Source organism: Bos javanicus, chromosome 21 (genome assembly GCF_032452875.1).
Source record: "Bos javanicus breed banteng chromosome 21, ARS-OSU_banteng_1.0, whole genome shotgun sequence".
In the NCBI taxonomy this organism is placed as follows: Eukaryota; Metazoa; Chordata; class Mammalia; order Artiodactyla; family Bovidae; genus Bos; species Bos javanicus.
In genome coordinates this window covers 16,990,093-17,011,990 of record NC_083888.1, presented here as the reverse complement: position 1 = coordinate 17,011,990, position 21,898 = coordinate 16,990,093, and the positions used below count along the sequence as shown (strand labels likewise).

Sequence of the window (21,898 nt, the reverse complement as noted above, 5' to 3'; positions counted from 1 at the left end):
ATAAAGTCACTTGAGGGTAACATAGGTTACTATGTTTGACCTTGGAGCTGGGAAAGAGTTCTTAACGAGGACGAAAATAAGAACTAAAAATAAATAAAAACATTAAAAAACTAGATACATTTCATTGAGAATTTTTTTTGAAGCAAAAACACCAGGAGAAATGTGAAAAGGCAAACCAAAGAGTGAAATAATATACCTGCAGATAGATATCCAACAAATGATTCATCGAGAATGTATACATGTATCAATAAGAAAACAACAATTAATGGACAAAAAAAGAAGTTCCAAATGGCTGTTGAGCAAATGAAAATGTACTCAACCTCAATCGATATCAAAGAAATATAAAACCACAGTGGGACACGACTGCATCTAATGTGTTATTAGGACTCCTAAGATCATGAAAAGAAAACAGCAGAAGTGGAACTCTCAAACCCAGCTTGTGGGACTATGTCGCCATACTGCTACTATAGAAAACAATTTGGGAATGTCTTCTAAAGCTGAATATACACGTGTTATAGAACCTGCCCAACAGAAATGCATACATTGGGCACGAGAAGATAGCAAGAATATATTGGGTTGAACAAAAAGTTCGTTCGGGTTTTTCTGTACCATCTTAAGGAAAAAACCTAAACAAAAATTTTGGCCAACCCGTACACAGCAGCATTATTTTTCTTAGCCTAAATCTGTAAGCAGTAGAATTGATTAATAAATTGTGCTATAATCATTCAACAAAATACCATCCAGGATTGAGAATGCAAGAACAAGCTAGATGTGAAAGAGCACAGCCATATGATTTCCTTATATGACATTCAAAAACAGGCAAAACTATTACACTGAAAGAAGTTAGAATAATGTCTATGCTTGAGGGTAGGAGGACATTACATTATGGCCTGGTGTCTGGGTTGTGTGTGGTGTTCTGTCTCTTGGTTTGCTTGACAGTTACATGGTATGTTCATTTTGTGAGAATTTACCAACCTGTAGAGGTGTAATCTGTGTACTTAACACTAAAATAGGATGCATACACACATCTGTGATTCAAAGAGACAGAAGTCCCAGAATTTTGTTGAGGTATTTCCTCACATTTGTTCCTTAGTTTCTAGAAATGTAGTCTTTATGTAATAAGTTAAGTACCCAGCATAGGTAACTGAAGGTGCTTGTCAAATTTGCTAATGATACAGAATTGAGGATAACTGAGGGAAGAATGGGCTTCTTAGCTGGGCTAGTGGTAAAGAACCTGCCTGCAAATGAAGGAGACATAAGAGACATGGGTTCCATCCCTGGGTCAGGAAGATCTCCTGGAGGAGAGCATGGTAATCCACTCCAGTATTCTTTTTTTTTTTTTCCTACCAAAGTTTATTGTTCATTATCATGTCTATAACTAAAGAGAAATGACATGAATCCACAATATTTAGTACAGTTTAACATATTCCATCAGTTTCAAAAGATTTAACATATTAAAAGCCTGTTTCTAAATTTTTTCATAAGTTTTATGTCATTTAAATATTAATATACAATTAGGTAAAATTCAGAGTATATTAGAAAACAGGAAAAATTGAATTATAAAGATCTCATTAACTCGCTTAAGGGATTAAACACATACCTGCACAAGGGGAATTTTTTCTTTGAAAACAGAAATAGTCTGACTCATTTAATACAGAAAATAATCAGCAATATATTTTCTTTTTTTTTTAATTTTTAAACTTTACAAAATTGTATTAGTTTTGCCAAATATCAAAATGAATCCGCCACAGGTATACATGTGTTCCCCATTCCAGTATTCTTGCCTGGAGAATCCCATGGACAGAGGAGCCCGGTGGGCTATAGTCCATGGGGTCGCAAGAAGTTGGACACAACTGAAGCTACTACATACATATGCACAAGAGGGTAATAATGACCTTGAATGAGTGAAAGCACAGTAAGAGCGGAAATGATAAGTGGCAAAAGGAGCAGAATTCGTGGAAACTGAAACACTTAAAGTAGAATAAATGCAGCTCCTACAATTAGACGCAAACAGTGGCAAAAGGAAAGAGATATTCAGCGTAGCAGTAGGTTTTGAATGAGAGATTTGGAGGTTTTAAATGACAGTTTGCTCAAAATGAATCAGTAGCCATGGATGTCAAAATTAATCATAAATTGCTTCTGGAGAAGTTAAAGTGGTCATGCCTTAGGAGAGCAATCAGTCTGATATACCTCACACTGGTCAATTTATATCTAATACAGTGCTTTTCACTTCTGAGTGTGGCATTTAAAAACAAGCCAGGATGCCTCAGTAAATTGAAATCAGAAAGTCAGGGAAATGGGAATGTTTATAAACACAGATCAGGCTTCCCAAGCGGTACTAGCGGTAAAGAACCCACCTGCCAGTCCATGAGACATAAGAGACTTGGGTTTCAGTTCCTGGGTCAGGAAGATGCCCTGGAGGAGGGCATGGCAACCCACTCCAGTATTCTTGCCTGGACAACCCCATGGACAGAGGAGGCTGGTGGGCTACGACTGAAGGGACTTAGCATTCATGCACACAGAAACACAGATCAACTAACTATACTGGAGATGCTTACCCTAGGCGGGAAAAAAGCTCAGTAGGGTCTTGAGAAGCCCTCCAAATTTATAAATTCTCCCATTTGAAGCATGAATAAATATACTTGCTATCATTTCAAATGACAGAGGAAGGCAAAAGGAAGGAGAATATGTACCATGGAAGTAGATTTCAGTTGTTGAATATTTATTATCAGCAAGAAATAACTTTCAATGGTTAGAGATGTCCTGCAATGCAGTGTCACACTTTTAAAAACTTCTGTTCTCTGGAAATAGTTTAGCTAAGGCCAGATAAATTGCTATCAACAATGTTGTTGGTTGAGAAATTAGATGAGATGAGCCTGTTTTCTGGTATCTGATCAAGTCCTTTTGTTTACTGATTGAATAAGAAGCTGTTGACACCAGGAATGACCCAGAACATGCAGGGTGCATGCATGGAGCCATAAATAAACACGCATATATAAGAAAGATTAAAAAAGGCAAATAGGTAGATGGTCTGCCCAGTCATAATGGGAGAAGATGAAAACTAATTCTTGAAGAGTAGATCAGAACTGATAAGGTGTGGTAGTTGATGGGCTATGTAAGCAGGGAAGAATTCAGAGATGTCAGGACCGATATCTGGAGTCAAGGTGGTTGGAGTCATCTATGAGGTGAGAGTTTTAAGAACTAAAGGACTTGAAGATATTCTCGATAAATTTACCTTCTTTCTCTTCTCCCTCTCTCTCTTAATTTTAAATAAGAGGAAGCTACTGGGCTTCCCTGGTAGCTCAGATGGTGAAGAATCTGCCTGCAGTGCGGGAGATCTGGATTTGATCCCTGGGTGGGGAAGATTCCCCTGGAGAAGGGAACGGCTACTCAGCCCAGTATTCTTTGCATGGACAGAGGAGCTTGGTAGGCTACAATCCATGAAGTCGAAAAGAGTTGGGAACCACTGAGAGACTAGCACATTAACTTTTACTTTTTCTTCAAAAAGCTACTATTTTATTGGGGGAAATTTTTTAATTGCATTGTGAATTTCCTGTTAGCAGAGAAGTATTTTAGGTATTTTTTTCTCTTAAAAATAAAAAAGGAATTTTATTATTGGGGGAGGGACGAATCCTTAACTCATAGCTTCAAGTTAAAATCTTAGGCAAAAATAAAATCTCTCCAGCTTCTAGATATCATTGAGCTGTGGGTGTTCCATACAGAGTTGCGAGGAGGGAGTCAGTCCAATGACAAGACAAAAATAATGAAAAAGCAGCGGAGAAACAGTGAATGAGCAGAATAAGTTGGGTTGTAAAGGCTGAGATAATTAGGCAAATGTGCAGAGAAAAGCAGAAACCAGAAAATGTGCCCACAGAAGGAGAAAATGAGAGCTTGACAGAAGATGTGTCTAGGGTTTGGGTGTTTTCCAGCTCTGGTTAGACATTATTCGACTTGTTCAAAATTGCCACCTTGGTTTACTTAAGCAGGTTTCCGTTGTTTGCAAAAAAAATAAAAATAAAAATCCCCCAGGCCAGTGCTTCTCCATCTTGTCTGTGCACTGGAATCTCCTAAGGAGATTGTAAAAATATCAATGCCTGGAGCGCACCTCCAAAGATGTTGATTTAATTGGTCTGCAGTGACACCAGGGTGATGGGATTGTTAAAAGTTTTCCAGGTTTTTCTAAATGTGTAGCCAGGGTTTAGATCCACTGCATGCGTCTCGAGTCTAGAGCGGAGGGTCTGACACGCCATGAAGCAACAGAATAACCTGGAGGACTGGTTGCATCATAGACCGTGGCCCACTCCCCAGCAATGTGGCTACTGAAGCAAGTCTGGGTGAGGCCCAGGAACGTGCATATCTAACAACCCCAGGGGACACGCATGCCGCTGGACATGGGGCTATGCTTTGAAAGCCTCTAAAGGAACCGATCAAATAACTGTTCAAGGTGTGATCTTCTGCCATCATGAATTTCCCGCCAAGTTTTCTCTCTCACGCCTCAGTTTCTCCCTGGGAATAAACACCCACCATTCTCATGAAAAGTGTGCAAACAAATTAGGGCTGTGTCTTAGCAACAGATTTCTCAGCTGAACCAGAAGCTATGCCTCTGTGGTGACAGGTGCTCCTTAGCTGCCGAACTCAACTGGAAAAAAAGAATTTTATTTTTTTCTGATCCTTCAGATTCTGAAAGCTGACATAAATGATAAATTATAGACCTCTGCACCTGTTGGAATGAGCTCCACTCTGCCCTAGGAGTTCTAGTGGCCCCTCAAGATTGAAAATAAAGGAGATGGAGACATTGATCTACTTATTGTTCAAATGACATCCCTAAAAATAAAGGCACGTTAGTTATAGGAAACATGTGTTACTCTACATTGCAGGGGGCAATTACAAGACAATTATCAAGTTATTTCAGTTAAAGAAGCTTTTTTCTTTCTGATTGGATGACTTAATACTCGTCTACTTCCTTTCAGTAAAAATCTGTAATAGGTAAGTGGGAAATGTGCCCAGTCATGACACTCTAATATCCATGCGTTAATAAATGGCCCTATCTTGCTTATTCATCAATTGATTCAACAAATATTTGCTGGGTGCCTGCACTGTGGCAGAAGAAATTAAAATTTTAATATAAGGCAATACTGCCCTCAATAACAATGACAAGAACAACAGTAGTTAATTTATTGGAGACTTACAATGATTCAGATACTGTGCTAAACATTTAATATAGATTATCTCATGATGAAGTAGGTGCTATAATTATCTCCTATTTTGCAGCTGAAAACTTAATTGCAGGAAAAAAAAAAAAAGTAACTTGCCTAGGCTTGCTCAAGCTCGCACCACTATTAAGTATGTGAACAAGTAATTGAACCCGCGTTCGCTCTCATCCAGACTTCATGTTTTAAAACACTTTTTAGGTCGATATTGCCTTTTCCAGGAGCAGTTTTACTGGGATGATCCCACAAGTGAATGTTGCTGTTAATTGCTAAGTCATATTCTACTCTTTGCGACCCCACGGACTGCAGCACGCCAGGCTCCTCTCTCCTTCACTATCTCCTGGAGTTTGCTTAAATTCATGTCCATTGAGTCGATTATACCATCCAACCATCTGTCGCCCCCTTCTCCTCCTGCCCTCAATCTTTTCCAGCATCAGGGTATTTTCCAATGAGTTGGCTCTTCGCATGAGGTGTCCAAAGTACTGGAGCTTCAGCTTTAGCATCAGTCCTTCCAGTGAACATTCAGGGTTGATTTCTGTAGAATTTACTGATTTGATCTCCTTGTAGTCCAAGGGACTCACAAGAGTCTTCTCCAGCACCACAATAGGTGAACATATTACTGTCAGAGGAGAAAGACACACAGTTCCTCTGGAAACCCAAATAAAGACAAGCTGCACAACTCCTGGGGTGTCTTCCACCATGCACTCTAAGGAACGGCACCCCTGAAGTGTATGATGTGGTGGTCCTGGGATTCTTTAGGGGGTGATACCTAAGATGAGCTCCACTGAAGGAGAGCTGTCCAAGCAAATGGAAAAATGAGAAATGACTATGCACATGAAGAACTGCAATCACTCAGAATAAGACTATAGACTGAAAGAGAGTGGATCCTGGGGACAGGCAGAGGTGGGCAGTGATCAGATCCCTGATGTGCATGCTTATCATTGCAGGATGTTTGGACATTTTCCCAACGGTGGGGAAGGAGCCATCAGTATTGTGGTAAAGAGGAGTCATGCACTCAGGTCACCAGAACTGGAGTAAGAAGGAATTGCAGGAGGACTTCCCTGGCAGGGGGCATCCCTGTTGGCTCAGATGGTAAAGAACCTACCTGCAATGCAGAAGACCCAGGTTCAATCCCTAATCCAGGAAGATTCCCTGGAGAAGGGAATGGCTACTCACTCCAGTACTCTTGCCTGGAGAATTCCATGGACAGAGGAGTCTGGCGGGTTACAGTTTCATGGGGGTCACAAAGAATTGGATGCGACTGAGCAAAGCGACCTTCCCTGGTGGCCTGGTAGTTAAGATTTCACCTTCTGATGCAGGGTGTATGAGTTCGATCCCTGGTTGGGGAGCTAGGATCCCACATGCCTGAGGGCCAGGAAACCAAAACATTTTTAAAAAATGAAAAAAGAAAAAAAAGAAGCACTACTGTAACAAATTCAATACAGACTTTATAAATCATCCACTTCAAAACAACAAACAAAAAAACAACAAAGAATGAATTGCAGGGCCTGAGACCAGGCACAAGAGAGGGCAAACGCTTACTTTAAGGGAGAAAATGTAAGTATGGATACAAAGGATGTTTGGCGAGAGAGTAAGAAAGTAAAATCTATAGGAATTAGAGACTAAATGGATTCACAGGCTTAGTGAGGAAGAGGTTAAGAATGATACCTAAATTCTGATTACGTAAATAGGCAATATGATGTGCTTTTCCCCAAGGCAAGGGACTTGGGAGAGACATAGATCTGAAGCTCTCGTTTAGTTAAGTTTTGTTTTCTTTGAGCCAGAGTGGTTAGTCTAACACTTGTTCACCCTGAGCTAAACTGAGTCCCTTGTGCCTCACTTTCTTCATCAGCCAAGTGTATACTGTGGATTGGATTACGATTTTGAAATCAGACTCCCATGCGTCTCCCTAGTACCTTTTCCCGTGAATTCCTATCTGAACTAAATTGCAAGGTTAATTTAATTCATGCAAACGTGTGTTCCATCATTTCTTGCTTAGCAAAGAGGCTGTTGAGGGCCCCATTACTATGCTGCTCACACACCTTCACCATCTTTCCCTCCATTCCTTGGTCCCACCCTGGGTCCTCTATAAGCTAATTGGGAACCTTGTTCCAGAGGTTACTCCCCCCTCAACTCAAGCCCATCTCTCCTAGCCATTCCCCTACTCCCATGGCTCCGCTGTTCCTGATTGTTTACTGCTCTTTCTGCCAGCTTTAAGCTGCTGTGTTTTCCATTCCTGACATCTGGGTCTTGTTCCTGCTTCCTGGCAGCAAGACCTCCACATAATTTATACCCTTGCCACAAGAAAATGAAGGCAAGGCTGAAGCTCGAAGGAGGCTAATGCTGGGGAATGTGATGGAAATCCAAAACCACGATGCTTCCAATTAAACCAAACAAGTCTCACTATAGCCCTGGAGATTCCAGCCTGAGTACAATATTTTGCAGACAACATTCAGCCCAAGTTCTTGAGCAGAGTAAACCTCTCTAGGAGAGAAATGCTATTAGTGGAGTGCTTAGTTATCCAAGAACCCTGTTTGCAAGACCAGATTTCCCAGTCCTTTTACTGACAGGTGTGATCTCTTCTTAGCAAGAGATTCATCTGAGTTGTCAGCAACACCATTCATGTCTGAGGCTAACCACAGGGGGCACGTGCAGAATTTATTCCTATCAATACCTAAAAGAGGCAAGGTGAGGGTGAGGGTTGGCTTCCCCAGTGACTCAGCTGGTAATGAACCTGCCTGCCAATGATGGAGATGCAAGAGATGCAAGAGAGGCAGGGTTGATCTCTGGGTCAGAAAGATCCCTTGGAAGAGGAAATGGCAGCCCACTCCAGTATTCTTGTCTAGAGAACTCCAGGGACAGAGAAAGAAGCCTAGTGGGCTACAGTCCACGAGGTCACAAAGTGTTGGATAGGACTGAGCAAATACAGAAACACAACTGAAAGAGGATCTGATGTTCTTTTCTCTTTCCTAGAGTGAGAGATTTTCACTTAAATTGGGCCATTAGGGGTCAAAGTTCCAACACGGTCTTAGAAAAGCAGCCTTACTTACACATCAGCTTTGTCTACCTCCAGTGGCTAATTTGGGGTGAAAATTTTCCCATTTAACTCAGCAGAAGGCATCAGTAACTAATGGGTTATGAGATTTCTCACAGTGGGACCCTTTATTAAATATTATAAAATGCTGCTGGAAGTTTTCCGCCATTCCAGAGTTAGGTTATTTTAATGTCCTTCTTTCTAAAATAGCTCAATTACATTGACAAAGCCCATGTACATTAATGCAACATCATGCAGTCTAAAGTGTGGCTTTGTTTTGGATGTAGCTCCGTTCTGGGAACTAATAATGATTTTAATCTCTGCGGTTTACTTAAATGTTTGATATGGGCCAGTCATACTGTTAAGGTTCATGACATACATGTTTAATCAGTATAAAATTCCTGAAAGGAGGCTTTCATTCAAATTTACAAATGAGGTTCAACTTAGCATTGTGCTAAAGTTAAAGGAGGTTAAATGACTAGCACATAGCCACTCATTACTTAATCTTTATTCTGGTATCACGGGAACAATTTTAAATAAAAAAATATGGGATCAAATTATTATTATAATTTTTTTTTTTTTTTTACCCAGGACCTCCATGTTTTCTGTTGCTTGTTTCCTTTTTGGTATGGGGATTTTTTTCCCCTACTTTATCCTCAAATACAAAAATAGGAGAATTCTAGATTCAGTACCTTAGCCTGAGTCAAAGAAAATAAGTAACTGTAACACATGTTCCTTTGCTACTTCTGAAGAATAGAGTGCAGATAAAATAAATTGTGTGTACAGTGTATCCTTAGGTCCTTGGAGACAAGGATTTAGGAAGGGACATGCCATTTCTTCTTGTCCTCTACTTCCGTGCCTTTTTTAAAAAGAAGCTGATGAACTAAAAACATATGCCAGAGGGACAGAATAAGACCAGTAAAATAATGTTAGTAGCTGAAAGTTCTGTTTCATTGGGCCCCAGAGAAGGATAAACCCCAAATACGCCCTCCCTGTCCCCTGGAAGAAGGCAGCCTATTTTGTGTGAGTGGTAAATGGAAATCAATGAGCTGCTCACGGAGCACTGCAATCTCTTTACCAACACGTATTCAAATTCTTGTCTGGGAAGTCCCATGGACAGAGGGGCATGGCGGGCTACAGCCCATGGGATTGCAAAGAGTCAGACATGACTGAGCATGCACGCACGCACACAGCAAGAGCCAGGGGGATGGAAACTGATACCTCTCCTAATTCTGAAGCCCAGATGCTCTGCAGCAGGACAGAGACCAAGCAGCTACAACACAGCTCTTCAGAAGACACTGCTGGTCTCGGCTCCTCGGAGCTTGCTGGAGCCTCAGCTTTCCTCCTCTCCCCAAAGCCGTGTCCTACTGCCCCAGTGCAGCATGTCTCCTGACCCCTGTGTGGAGCTCCTGGAAGATGAACATTTCAGTGCCTCCCACTAGTTGATTGTTAAGGCTGTCTGCTCTTCTGGGCTTCTCCACTTACATACCTCTCCTCTGACTGGAGCCTTCTGATTTCTAATAAATCTTCTCAGCCTCTCTACTCTGTTCTGGCAAAGATAATCTCCCCTAAATTGACTCGCACGCCTTTGTGCTGGTCAATTTTACTTTGAACATCCTCCTTTATCTCCTAGCTACATTTCAAAGCTCTGTGACTTTGCTTTGATTTCGTTAATTCTAAAATAAATGGAAATGGAAGTATGTACAAGTACAGAACTTGAAAGAGTTTTGAGTCAATGAGTTTTGTTGTAACTGACTCTTCATTCAAAATATAGAACAATTTCCACTAATCTAGAAAGTTCCCTCCTGGCCCCTCTTATTGAATCTCCTTCTAGAGGAAACCACTGTTCTGGTCTAACTCATCTTAAACTTTGTATAAATAGAAGCATAGAATATGTGCTTCTTAATGTCTAACTTATTTCACTAAACATGTTCCTGAAATTGGTCTGTGTTTTTGAGTATATCTGTAGTTGATTGCTACTGTCTTTAAGTTTTTATTGTTGAATTGCATTCCGGTGTATAAATATGCCAATAGTGTGTGTTTCTGGGCTTTTGGATCCAACATCTGCAGCATATTTCCTGATCTTCTAACAGGCAAGAGAGACATAAAATGGAAGTTCAGGACGATAGGAAAGGGAACATAAGATCAGCGTGATGTGAGAGCTATGCCATTAGTTAATAAAAGCTTCCTTTCTTTTGCTCCGTCTGGTGACCTTCAGACACAGAAATCCCACCAAGTCTTCAATTTCACAAGGAAGAAGATAAAAGAGTCCATAATCAGGCTTGTAGACATCTAAAGAAAGGATATTTCTCTACTAGTTTATTGTGAGTGCAAGAAAAACCTTTACTCATCATTCAAGTACAACTCAAACGGCATCTTCAGTCTCTAGCATTTCCATAACCTTAAGGGAAAGTTACTCAAGCCCTCATTTGTGTTCCTACAACTCACACGAACCTTGGTTTCAGTTTTTACTGACAAATTTTGTTTCATTTTTTACTACATGGGTTTCTTCACAGACTTGACTCCACTTTCTACCAAAGAAATTATACAACTCCTTAAAGAAAAGGTACCTTCTGGCACTTGGCACAATTATTATACACATGATGTAAATGAGTAGACAAATGGATGACTGCCTGGATGGAGGGATGAATGGATGGATGAAAAGATGGATGGATGAATGGATGGAAGGGTAGATGGATGAATCAGTGAATGGATGAAACAATATATGAAAAGGGCTGTATTGCTTAAAACTGAATGAACTGTATGGTCTTTTGCAAGCTCCAGAAGTATCATGACATTGCTTTCTCCCCATCTCCTGCATTCTCATTAGTCCCAGGAGTTTATATTACTCTACCTGCCAATATGCAAATGTCTCAGTACCATCTAGAGCAGGTAGAACCTCCTAACCACCAGAAATGGGCTTCCTAATGCTTTCAGAAATATTTCCATAAGAGTCAGTGTTTGTGTGGAGTTACTGTTAATTTACAACCATGTAGCACAAGAGACAATCTTGACTCAGTGGAAGACTTCCAGGTAAAGGACAGGCCTGAGTACTGAGTGAGTGGCAGTGCTTCTGCTGTCAGCAGAAGGCTGCTTAAATATAGCCACACAGGTAACTGAAAGGTGATGTTGGCCCTAAAGGAGAGCTTTGTAATGCTACGAACAGCATCTAGCGCTCAGCTGTTTCTCACCCACCTCTCAGATGGTCCCAGCAGGAAACGAATCTGTGACTGTCATGTTTACAGTTAATTAATGTTTATTTATATTTTTAAACAAGGCTTTCACCTACCATGCTTTAAAATAAATGTTCTGCTCTTCAATTAGAGGTTGTCAGAGTGGAGAGGAATCCTGTTTGTTACGGATAGAATGTGTGTATGCTTAAAATGTGTATCAGGGTGGAAACTCTTTTTCTGTAAGTCTCTCTCTCTCTCCTCCCAGAGGCTGAGGCTTCCTACTTAGAGAGACACTTTTCAAGATCTTGACTTTGAGACTGGGGCTCTGCTATGCACGAGGCCCTGGGTAGGGACTTTCCAAGTGGTGCTAGTGATAAAGAATCCAAGCAGGAGATACAGGTTCAATCCCTGGGTTGGGTAGATGATCCCCTGGAGTAGAAAATGTCAACCCACTGAAGTATTCTTGCCTGGAAAATTCCATGGGCAGAGGTGCCTGGCAGGCTACAGCTCATGGGGCAAAGAGTTGGACAGGACTGAGCACACATATGCAGGCCATGAAGTTACTTCTAGAGGGCAGACAGCAGATTACAGTGTCTCCTTGGATGGAGAATGTGAGGTAGCATGAAAACATGGCACATTTTGACCAATGTAGAATAAGTGTTCTTAAGGGAAAAGCATGTGCTTTATCATTTTGCAATAAAGCACTGACTCAACAAGCCTGAAGCATGTAAACCCTATATTCTCCAAAGAAAGGTCTGACCCTGGACTGGCTCCTGGGAGCTCACCTTGACATCTGTGGAATATCCTGATAGATAAGAGTGTCTTTCTTTACCTGGGACCTTGGGCCACGTTAGAAGGTTGATACCATGTGATATATGGTGGGGTTCTTGGGCCACAAAGCTTGACCTCTGAAGAGCCTGGAGACTAAGATTAGCTGCATGGACACCAGGGCTACAAAATGACTCCTGAGGACTTCCCTGGCAGCTCAGTGGTTGAGAATCCACCTGCCAATGCGGGGGATAAGGGATTGATCCGTTGCCGGGAAGATCCCAGAATGTCTCAGAGTATCTTGGCTCCCACGCCACAACCACTGAAGCACATGCACCCAGAGCCCACGCTCTGCAACAGGAGGGGCCACCACGATGAGAAGCCCGCACGCGGCAGTTAGAGAGTAGCCCTCACTTGCCAAAACTAGAGAAAGCCTTCGTAGCAGCAACAAAGACCCAGTGCAGCCAATATATAACGACCCTCACTAAAAACCCTGATGGCTCAGGGGAGCGTCCTTGTCTGACAACATTCTACCTGTGATCACACGTCATAGATGGAGAATTAAGCATTGTCCATACAACTGCCCTGGGAGCAGACACCTGGACTTAACACATCCCCTCAAAGAATAAGTGATGAAGAGAGAAGGGGTGCAGGGTGGAAAGCCAGATCGACTCTACTTCCTGGTGATCCCAAGGACACCATCTGACCTCTTAATGTTTTTGAGGTTCAAGTCAGCTTCTAAATTAGATATTCATCCATTGTTTCACTGGATACTCATTGAATGTGCCACTGTTTTAATCGTATAGTATATGGTCAAAAAGTGGTTAATGGTGGAGATGATTGTTTGAATTGGTCCATGTGTGAGCTTCTGCAAATTAGTTTAAGCTCCTTCAGTGAGGTAAGCACTCTAAATCTGTACATATGCCCTCTGCACTTTTGCAGATAGATATGTTCATAGTTTGTAGTCCATAAATGATTACTTTCATACAGTTACGTGGCTAGTATTACCTCCTATCTTATCTTGAGCCTAAGCCTCTGAATGTTGTTTCTCATCAATTGCACATTTACTATAAGCTCGAGAGAAAAGCCTACACGTGAAAGTGCCTAGAATGGTGACAGAATCATCTTTGGAACTTAATAAGTGCTAGTTGAATACGAATCTGAACATCTAGAGAATATTTTACTATTTAATAAGACATATACACTTTCCTTCTTGATGAATAACTGGAAAAAAAACTAAAGACCCAGGAAATGGGATGAAATGCAATTTTTTGCCTGGTTTTCAGCAATGAATATTGAACTCCTAGTTTGCTCTTGTTGCCAGTTAAATGGTTTCCCAAAAAGATACTCTCAATCCTTAATTCCCAGTACCTATGTATGTGACTTTATTTGGAAAAAGATTCTTTGCAGATGTAACCAAGTTAAGAGGAGCCCATACTGAATTAGGGTGGGCCCTGGTTCACTGTGGGCTTCCCAGGTGGCTCAGTGGTAAAGAATCTGCCGGCCAATGTAGGAGATGCACATTCGATTCCTGGGTTGGGAAGGTCCCCTGGAGAAGGAAAGAGCAACCCACTCCAGTATTCTTGCCTGGGAAATCCCACGGACAGAGGAACCTGGTGGTCTACAGTCCATGGGGTCACAAAGAGTCAGACATGCCTGAGCATGTACACATTAGTCCAGTGACTGCTGTGCTAAGAAAGGAGAAATTTGTACACAGACACACAGAGGGTGAAGATGGCCCTCTGAAGACAGAGGCAGAGATTGGAGCTGTGCTCCCACAAGCCAAGGATGCTAAGGACTGATAGCAATCACCAGAAGCTAGGACGAGGCAATGAAGGCTTCTTTCCCAGAGTCTTTGGAGACATTAGGGGCTGCTGACATCTTAATTTCCAGACTTCTAGCCTCCAGAAGTGTGAAAGATAGGCTGCTGTTTTGTCTTTTTTTTAATCTATACAGTTTGTGGTATTCTGCTATGTCAGCCTTAGGAAATGAATATGCCCCCATTACAGCTTGTCATACACAGGTCTTGGGCTTGTGTCTGGTTTTCTTGCCTGAACAGAAAGTACTCTGTACCCGGAAGGTGGAGGGAACCAGCCAAGAGTGTGGAAGCAGAGGGAAGTGACTCACCATGGGACTCCGACCGATGCTGCCCAGGTAGTGGAGGAGTCCTTTGGCATGGAAGATTGTGGGCTGGAGATGAGCGCTGGGAGACAGCCACTGTCTGTTCAAGTCCTCCCCTCTCAGTGAGCATCTGTGACTGCGGGAACCAACAACAAGCAAATAAATACACATTTAGAAGAAAATAACTTGAGATAATAAGGCTCGACAAGACAATTAAACTAATGAATCCAACTTCCTTCTGACTTCTGCTCAATTGGCATCCACTGAAGATGCCCAGAAAGATGCTGATCCCAATTGTCGTGATTATTCACAGCTCCCCAGAGAACTGGAAACCATATTTAACTTGAGTCAGGGTCACCAGAGTTTGAAGAAGAAGTTTGGGAAATATTGTTCTCCGCTACCTACTTCCGAGGAGAACAAGTTCAATAAATTTCTCTAGACTCTCCAGTTCCACAAATAATCATTATTAATAATAAGTTGAGATCAATATATCATGCTGGGCATGTTACATATGCTCTTTCTAGCTGGCCCAGTAATTCTGCCAAGTGGATATTATTGCACCCCAGTGAAGACAGTGACACTTAGAAATGGTTAAATAAATGCCCCCAAACCACCTAACAGACTTAGGCTTTCCATCCACATCTGTTTCCCTCCGAGAAACAGCATAGGGTCTTTCTCCTAACACGTTAACTCCACCCTATCCATATAGATGCCACAGAAAACTTGACATTTACTCAGAGAGCTGGAGGGTCATTTTCAGATACATCATCATGGATTATTAGCTCTAGAAATGAGCTCAAAAATCATACTTGTCCTCATTTGGGAAAAGAGGATGTTCCCATTTGAAAGTATCAAGTTTCTCTACAAAGGTAACACAGCTGGTTAGCGAGAACAGTGACTGCAATTCAGAGAGAAGGAAGCCGAGATGCTGGGTGGTGGGTAAAGGGAACCTTAAAAGCCCGGGTCCACCAGTGATTACCAATGGCCGCCCCTTCTCTAGGGAGGCAACCAGAAGTCCTGCTGAGATGTTATTTATTCAATAGGCTGACAATCAAGGTACCAGAGATTAAAAGGAAGCAGAGCAGCATCTCCATCATCTAGTCCTCCCAACCTCCCTACCCGGATCCCTACTACCACCCCCTGCTGCCCTTGTCCTTCTCTTTTTTAAAACATAATTTTATTAAATTATTTATTTTTGGCTGCCCTGAGTCTGCTGCTTTGCTCAGGCTTTTTCTAGTTGCAGTGAGAGGGTGCTATTCTTCATTGCTGTGCGAGAGCTTCTCATCCTGGTGGCTTCTCTGCAGAGAACAGGCTCTCTGTGTCCCGGCTTCAGTAGCTGCAGCACGTGGGCTCAGCAGTTGTGGCGCATGGACGTAGCTGCTCAGTAGTATGGAACCCACGTCCCCTGGATTAGCAGGCAGATTCTTTACCACTGAGCCACCAGTGATGTCCTGCCCTTGTCCTTCTGTGCTTCAACTTAATCAAACTGCACACCACTCTTCCTGAGAAATTGTGCCTGCTGGTCTCATTGCCAGGACTCCCCAAATCTTCATCCCTTACCTCTTCAACATTCAGGGGTCAGTTTTTCAGGGAAACTTTCCCTGATCCCCAGACCCTTATGTTCTCCTGCTACTAAATATATTGCAACACCATCCTCAGAGTTCTCATAGAATCTTTTTGAATGGTTTTTATTCCATTTACTTTTGTTTCTTTCACCTTTGTTGTTAAACTGTAAGCTTCCTTGGGGACAGAAACAGTTTCTTTGTTACCATGTAGACCCAAATATAGTAACTGTGTCAGAGTTGGTATTAGTAAATACTTTGGAGTGAAAAATGTACTAACATTTAAATGTAGAATCAGATACTTTTTCTGTTCAAAGAAAAAACACTATTTTTAATAAATCTTGGAGGTGGAAGGAAAAAGGTTCAGCCTCCTCCTTTCAGCACTTTCTAATCTCATGTTTCTGAAATTATCTTTAAATATTAGTTTCCTGCTGCTTGTCAGGCCCTGTTACAGCTTGCTGGAAACAGAAAATCTTTAGATTAATCATTTATCCTGATTTCACCATTAAAATATTTTGACTTGAGAAATGGTAGGTTTGTTGCATCTTCCTCTATGACTTTTATTCTTTCCTTGCTTTACATCCCCCAACATCCTCTTTTTAATAGCAATGACATTTAGAAATAGGGTTTCTGCCTGGCGACCAAGGATGAAGATAAAATACAAAGCAAATCTTTCGAAAGAAGCAAATAGCAATAGAAAGAAGCCAGCGTCCCAGACTTTCTCCTAAGCCTATCTGCTGTGTTTAAATGAATTTCTTTTCTCAAATCAAGGTACTTGCCAGCACAACATCCCAGAGCCTCAGAATTTTCTCTAACTGCTCTGTGATTCTGCCCTGACCTGGAGTCTCATCAACCCTGGGTTGTTTTTTTTTTTTTTCTTTGTAATATCAAAAGTAATGAAATCAGTGGAGGCCCCATAAAAGTATTTCTGTTTGTTGCAATAAAAATGCAAGCTTTCTCTGTGACCAGTAGCCAGCAATTCCATGCAACTCTCTCTGCCTCTGCTTTCCTTCTGTTCCACAGAGATCACATTCTAGAGCAATGTCCACAAGGAAAAAACCCAGAGGTTGACAATGACAGATATACCATTCCAGACAACAGTTCTTCCAAATGTAGGGGCGGGGTGGAGTTTTGTGCTGCGATCAGAATAAGCCTGAGTGTTGGTTAAACAGATCGAGTCTCAACTCAGCTTTGTCTCCAGATAAGGGGAATGGGGGCTTCTGAGAGTCAATACTGTCATATGCAAAAGAATACAGATACTCCTACCCTACCTCTCAGGATTATTCTGAGGGTTAAATGAAACGATCTCTGTTTTAGATATCTCCATGGAGAAACTACATAACTCTTTCTCCACCCGTCTATGTCCAGACCATGTCTACATCTATATCCACGTGCATAATCTCTACTTCTATCTGTATCTACATCTTCATCTTCAACTCTAATGCTCAGGGATGCCAAGCACCACTTGGATTATGGTCATTCATTCCTTATCTCATCCTAACACTTTTCCTTATGAATAATCATCAGAGAACTGCATGCACTTTGATTGGAAGGGAGAAGAATCTTGACTGGGAACCTCAAATAAGAGGCAGTGGTTAGTTTTTAAATTCAAACTGACTTGAACACATTTAAGAGTGGAAACCACGAGACTGAAGAGAAAAAGAGTTATCTAAGGAATGGTACAGACGAGGCTGTTTGCAGGGCGAGAATAGAGACAGACACAGAGAGTAAGTGTGTGGACATGGTGGGAAGGGGAGGGTGAGACGTATTTGGAGAGTAGGATTGACATATATGCAGTACCATGTGTTAAACAGAAAGCTAGAGGGAAGCTGCTATAAAGAACAAGGAGCTCAGCTCACTGCTCTGTGATGACCTAGATGGGCAGGATGGTGGGGGAGGCTGCAGGGGGAGGGATATGTGGACATGTATAGATGATCCACTTTGTTGTATAGCAGAAACTAATACAATGTCGTAAAGCAATTTCCAATAAAAAATAAAATGTTGTCTGAGGAAAAAAAATGCAAGGATATAACAATATAAATTGCTGAACAGACTATTTAATAGTCCCAAGCAGGCCATTAAATTGTACCAAGGGAAGGATGGCTTCTAAGATCTACTAGGTGTGCAGATTTGGGGAGAAACTGGACTCATTTGAGACTTAAACAAGTCTTTTCTCCTATTAGTCGGGGAAAATTTTTGCTGGTTTTTCAGGGGCGGAGACAACAATGCATTCCTTAGGTCTATCTAGGAGGCATGAACTTGGGAAACCCATATGTATTTGTATTCAGTGTTCTCTGCGTGGCTGTGGTTTTTAGAGTATCTCTGTGTGCACTTACAGCTTCAGCAGTTCCTAGATTTCTGCAATTTCACATTATTACAACAAGTACTACACCTAACTCGAGTGCTGCTCCTTTTAAAGCAAATCCATTTTCTTCCAATCTTCAAGTCCATTTAGCATTTTGCGTTAATGACATCAGCGATTCATGCAGTCAGAGGAACTGCTGTTGCTCTTCCTAGGGATTTGTTTTAAGCATTTGAAGATGAAATGCACCCCATCTTATTATCTACTGTAGCATTTCTGAAATGACAGCTGCTGCCTCTATGTGGAGAAAATTAGCAGATGGACAGTTATGACTGGCTGGCAATAAATTCAGCGCCTCTAATTTCTGAAAAGGGGTCATCCCTCAAATAGAGTTTGAAGTCTTGCTTTGCTTCTAACGAGAGGAACATGGTCAGCATTGCTATCTTTTTTTCCCCACTGAAAAACTGCAGACTTACAGAAGAGGGGAAGAAACACTTCCTTTTGATTTTCACAAAGGAAGTCACTTGACTCATATAGTCCTCCCCATTTTTTTAAAGCAAAAGCATTGGTTTAAGAGAGTGTCAAACAGAGTGAAGTAAGTCAGAAAAAGAAAAACTTCATATATGAATGCATATATGTGGAATCTACGAAAATGTTATAGATCAACTTATTTGCAAACCAGAAATAGAGACAGATGCAGAGAACAAGCGTGGATACCAAAGGGGATAAAAGGGGGAGGTGGGAAGAACTGGGAGATTCGGATGGACATGTACACTCTACTGTGTATAAAGTAGACAACTACCGTTTAGCACAGGGAACGCTACTCAGTTCTTTGTGGTCACCTGAATGGGAAGGAAGACCAGAAGGAAGGGGATATGTGTACACATGTAGCTGATGCACTTTGCTGTACAGTAGACACTAGCATGAGATTGTAATGCAACTTTCTTGTTCAGTCACTCAGCCGTGTCTGACTCTTTTGTGATCCCACAGACTGTACCTGCCAGGCTCCTCTGATCATGGGATTTTCCAGGTAAGAATACTGGAGTGGGTTGCCATCTCTTTCTCAGAGGATCTTCCCAACTCATGTATCAAACCTACATCTCTTGAGTCTCCTGCATTGGCAGGCAGATTCCTTACCACCAAAGAATCTGTGCCACCTGGGAAGCCTCTCTGAGTACTTTACATGTATATTATGAGCCTGCTTTTTTTAGGGTATTTGCAGCACATGTCTAGGATATCTCTAATTAAACCTGCAGTTTTTGGTAGGTCAAATCCCTTCCCTTAAAAAAAAAAAAAAAGGCTTTTGGTCTCCTGAAAATGTGGTCATTTTATGACCCCCCCCCAAAAAAAAACCCCACATATTAGCCAAAACTATCAAACAATGAATCAGAAAGGACGGTTCTAAGAGTTCACTGAATAAAAGTCATCATCTTCATGGTAACCTAAGCATACCTTCAAGGCCAGATAGTCTAAAGGGAAATGATGTCACTCAAAACCACTTTTTAACATCGGTTGTGGACTTTACAATGGACTTCCCAGGGGGCGCTAGTAAAAAAAAAAACTTCGCCTGCCAACGCAGCAGACATAAGAGACAGAGGTTCAATCCCTGGGTTGGGAAGATCCCCTGGAGGAGGGCATGGCACCCCACTCCAGTATTCTTGTCTGGAGCAACCCATGGACAGAGGAGCCTGATGGGCTACAGTCCATGGGGTCACAAAGACTCAGACAAGATTGAAGCGACTTAGCACCCACACATATGGGTTTATGTGTTTGCTAAATACAAAGATTATCCTAACCGGAGAATGGGAAATAAATGATCTAACCAAAGGCCTTGACACATAGACCCTGAACTACCAGGACCCCTGAAGCAAAGAAAGAATTAGAGGCCAGAGGAAGAAAGAGGAAAAGTGAGCTGCTTCCTGAAAGAGAATCTATAAAGCTGCAGTCAGACAATAAAATGATTCAAAAATCTCCCATCCAGCCGTGACTGATCAAAGGAGAGATGGGGCCCTTCAGACTGAATGAGTGATGCCAGGCTTGATAATATTAGTGCCCGCGGCACAGCAAGCTCTGTAGTCTGAAGAGAGGCAGCATGTTTGAGATTTAGCAAGTGCTTTACCATTCACTGCACATCTTAGTAACAGGAGACAGCGTGGGTGCAGGAGAATATTTATCAAGGTAAATAGATGCACGAGAGAACACGACTGAACCGCACAGGCCACTGTGGGCCAGACACTGTACCCAGAGCTTTCCAAATAAAGACCGCCTGGATCAGGAAAAGGAGGAAAGAGAAAAAACACAGCAAAACACAGTGTCCTCTTAAGGCCATCATCACTCTACAGCTCAAACAATCAGGGTTGTAAGTGACATATTATGTTCAAAATAGTTTTGCCATACAAAGAGCTCAGATAGACAGTAGTCTAGAGTGAAGGAGAAAGAAGCAATCAAACCCAAGGGTCCCTCAACATATCCAAGAACCCAGCCACATGGTGCCAGAGGAATGGTCACCCCAGAGCCTGGGCAGAGGTAAGCTGAGGTCCTCAAATGATGGACAGATCTGCACATGACTACAGGGCTTCTCTGATGGCTCAGTGGTGAAGAACCTGCCTGCCAATGCAGGAGATGCAGGTTCAATCCCTGGGTCAGGAAAATCCCCTGGAGAAGGAAATGGCAAGCCCCTCCAGTGGTCTTGCCTGGGAAATCCCATGGACAGAGGAGCCTGGTGGGCTGCAGTCCATGGGGTTGCAAAAGAGTTGGACACAACTTAGCCACTAAACAATAGCAACAACAACAACAAAGAAATGACCAGGGTGGAAATCTCAACTTTGTTAAATAAATCACCCAGAGTTGACACTTGAACCTAGGTTAGTCCAAACCTAACCTGCTCATTTTCCTCAAAGTATGGGCACAGTAGCATCATGTGAGAGCTTGTTAGGTGTGTAGAAACCTGGGTCCAATTTCTGTATCTTCATTTTAACAAGAGTTCCAAAGAATCGGTATACACATTTAGTGAATGCCTTTAAAGGATTAGAATGTAAATTGGTATCAACACTATGGAGAACAGTTTGGGGTTCCTTAAAAAACTAAAAATAGAGATACCATATAACTCAGAAAAAACCTGCTCCTGGGCATACAGCTGGAGCAAACCATAATTAGAAAAGATACACTGACCCCTATGTTCATAGCAGCACTGTTTATGAGAGCCAAGACATGGGAACAACTAACTGTCCATCAACAGATGGATGGAGATGTGATGTGTGTGTATTGTATGCGTAATGGAATATTATTCAGCCACAAAAAAGGAAATGATGCCATTTGAAGCACCATGGATGGACCTAGAGATGATCACACCAAGTGATGTAAGTCAAAGACAAATATTTGACATCACTTATATGTGGAATCTAAAAAATGATACAGATTAACTTATTTATGAGACAGAAACCATACACAGACTTAGAAAACAAATTTACATTTACCAAAGGGGAAGGTGAGGGAAAGGGATAAATTAGGAGTTTGGGATTAATGTATACATAATACTACACATAAAATGGATAATCAACAAGCACCTACTATATAGGACAAGGAACTCTACTCAATACTCTGTAATAACTCTATGGCAAAAGAATCTGAAAAAGAATATATATATGTATATGTATAACTGAATCACTATGCTGTACGCCCGAAACTATTACAACATTATAAATCGACTATACTCCAATATAATTTTT

General features: G+C 41.7%; 1 protein-coding gene across 1 annotated transcript in view; it reads right to left on the bottom strand.

Annotated features, from left to right (window-relative positions):
* AGBL1 (AGBL carboxypeptidase 1) overlaps positions 1-21,898 on the bottom strand; it is a 926,260-nt gene that overhangs the window by 402,472 nt on the left and 501,890 nt on the right. Inside the window, exon 19 of the mRNA XM_061394342.1 lies at positions 14,313-14,442. Within this exon, the coding sequence (XP_061250326.1) occupies positions 14,313-14,442 (130 nt within the window). The remainder of the gene's footprint in view (positions 1-14,312; positions 14,443-21,898) is intronic.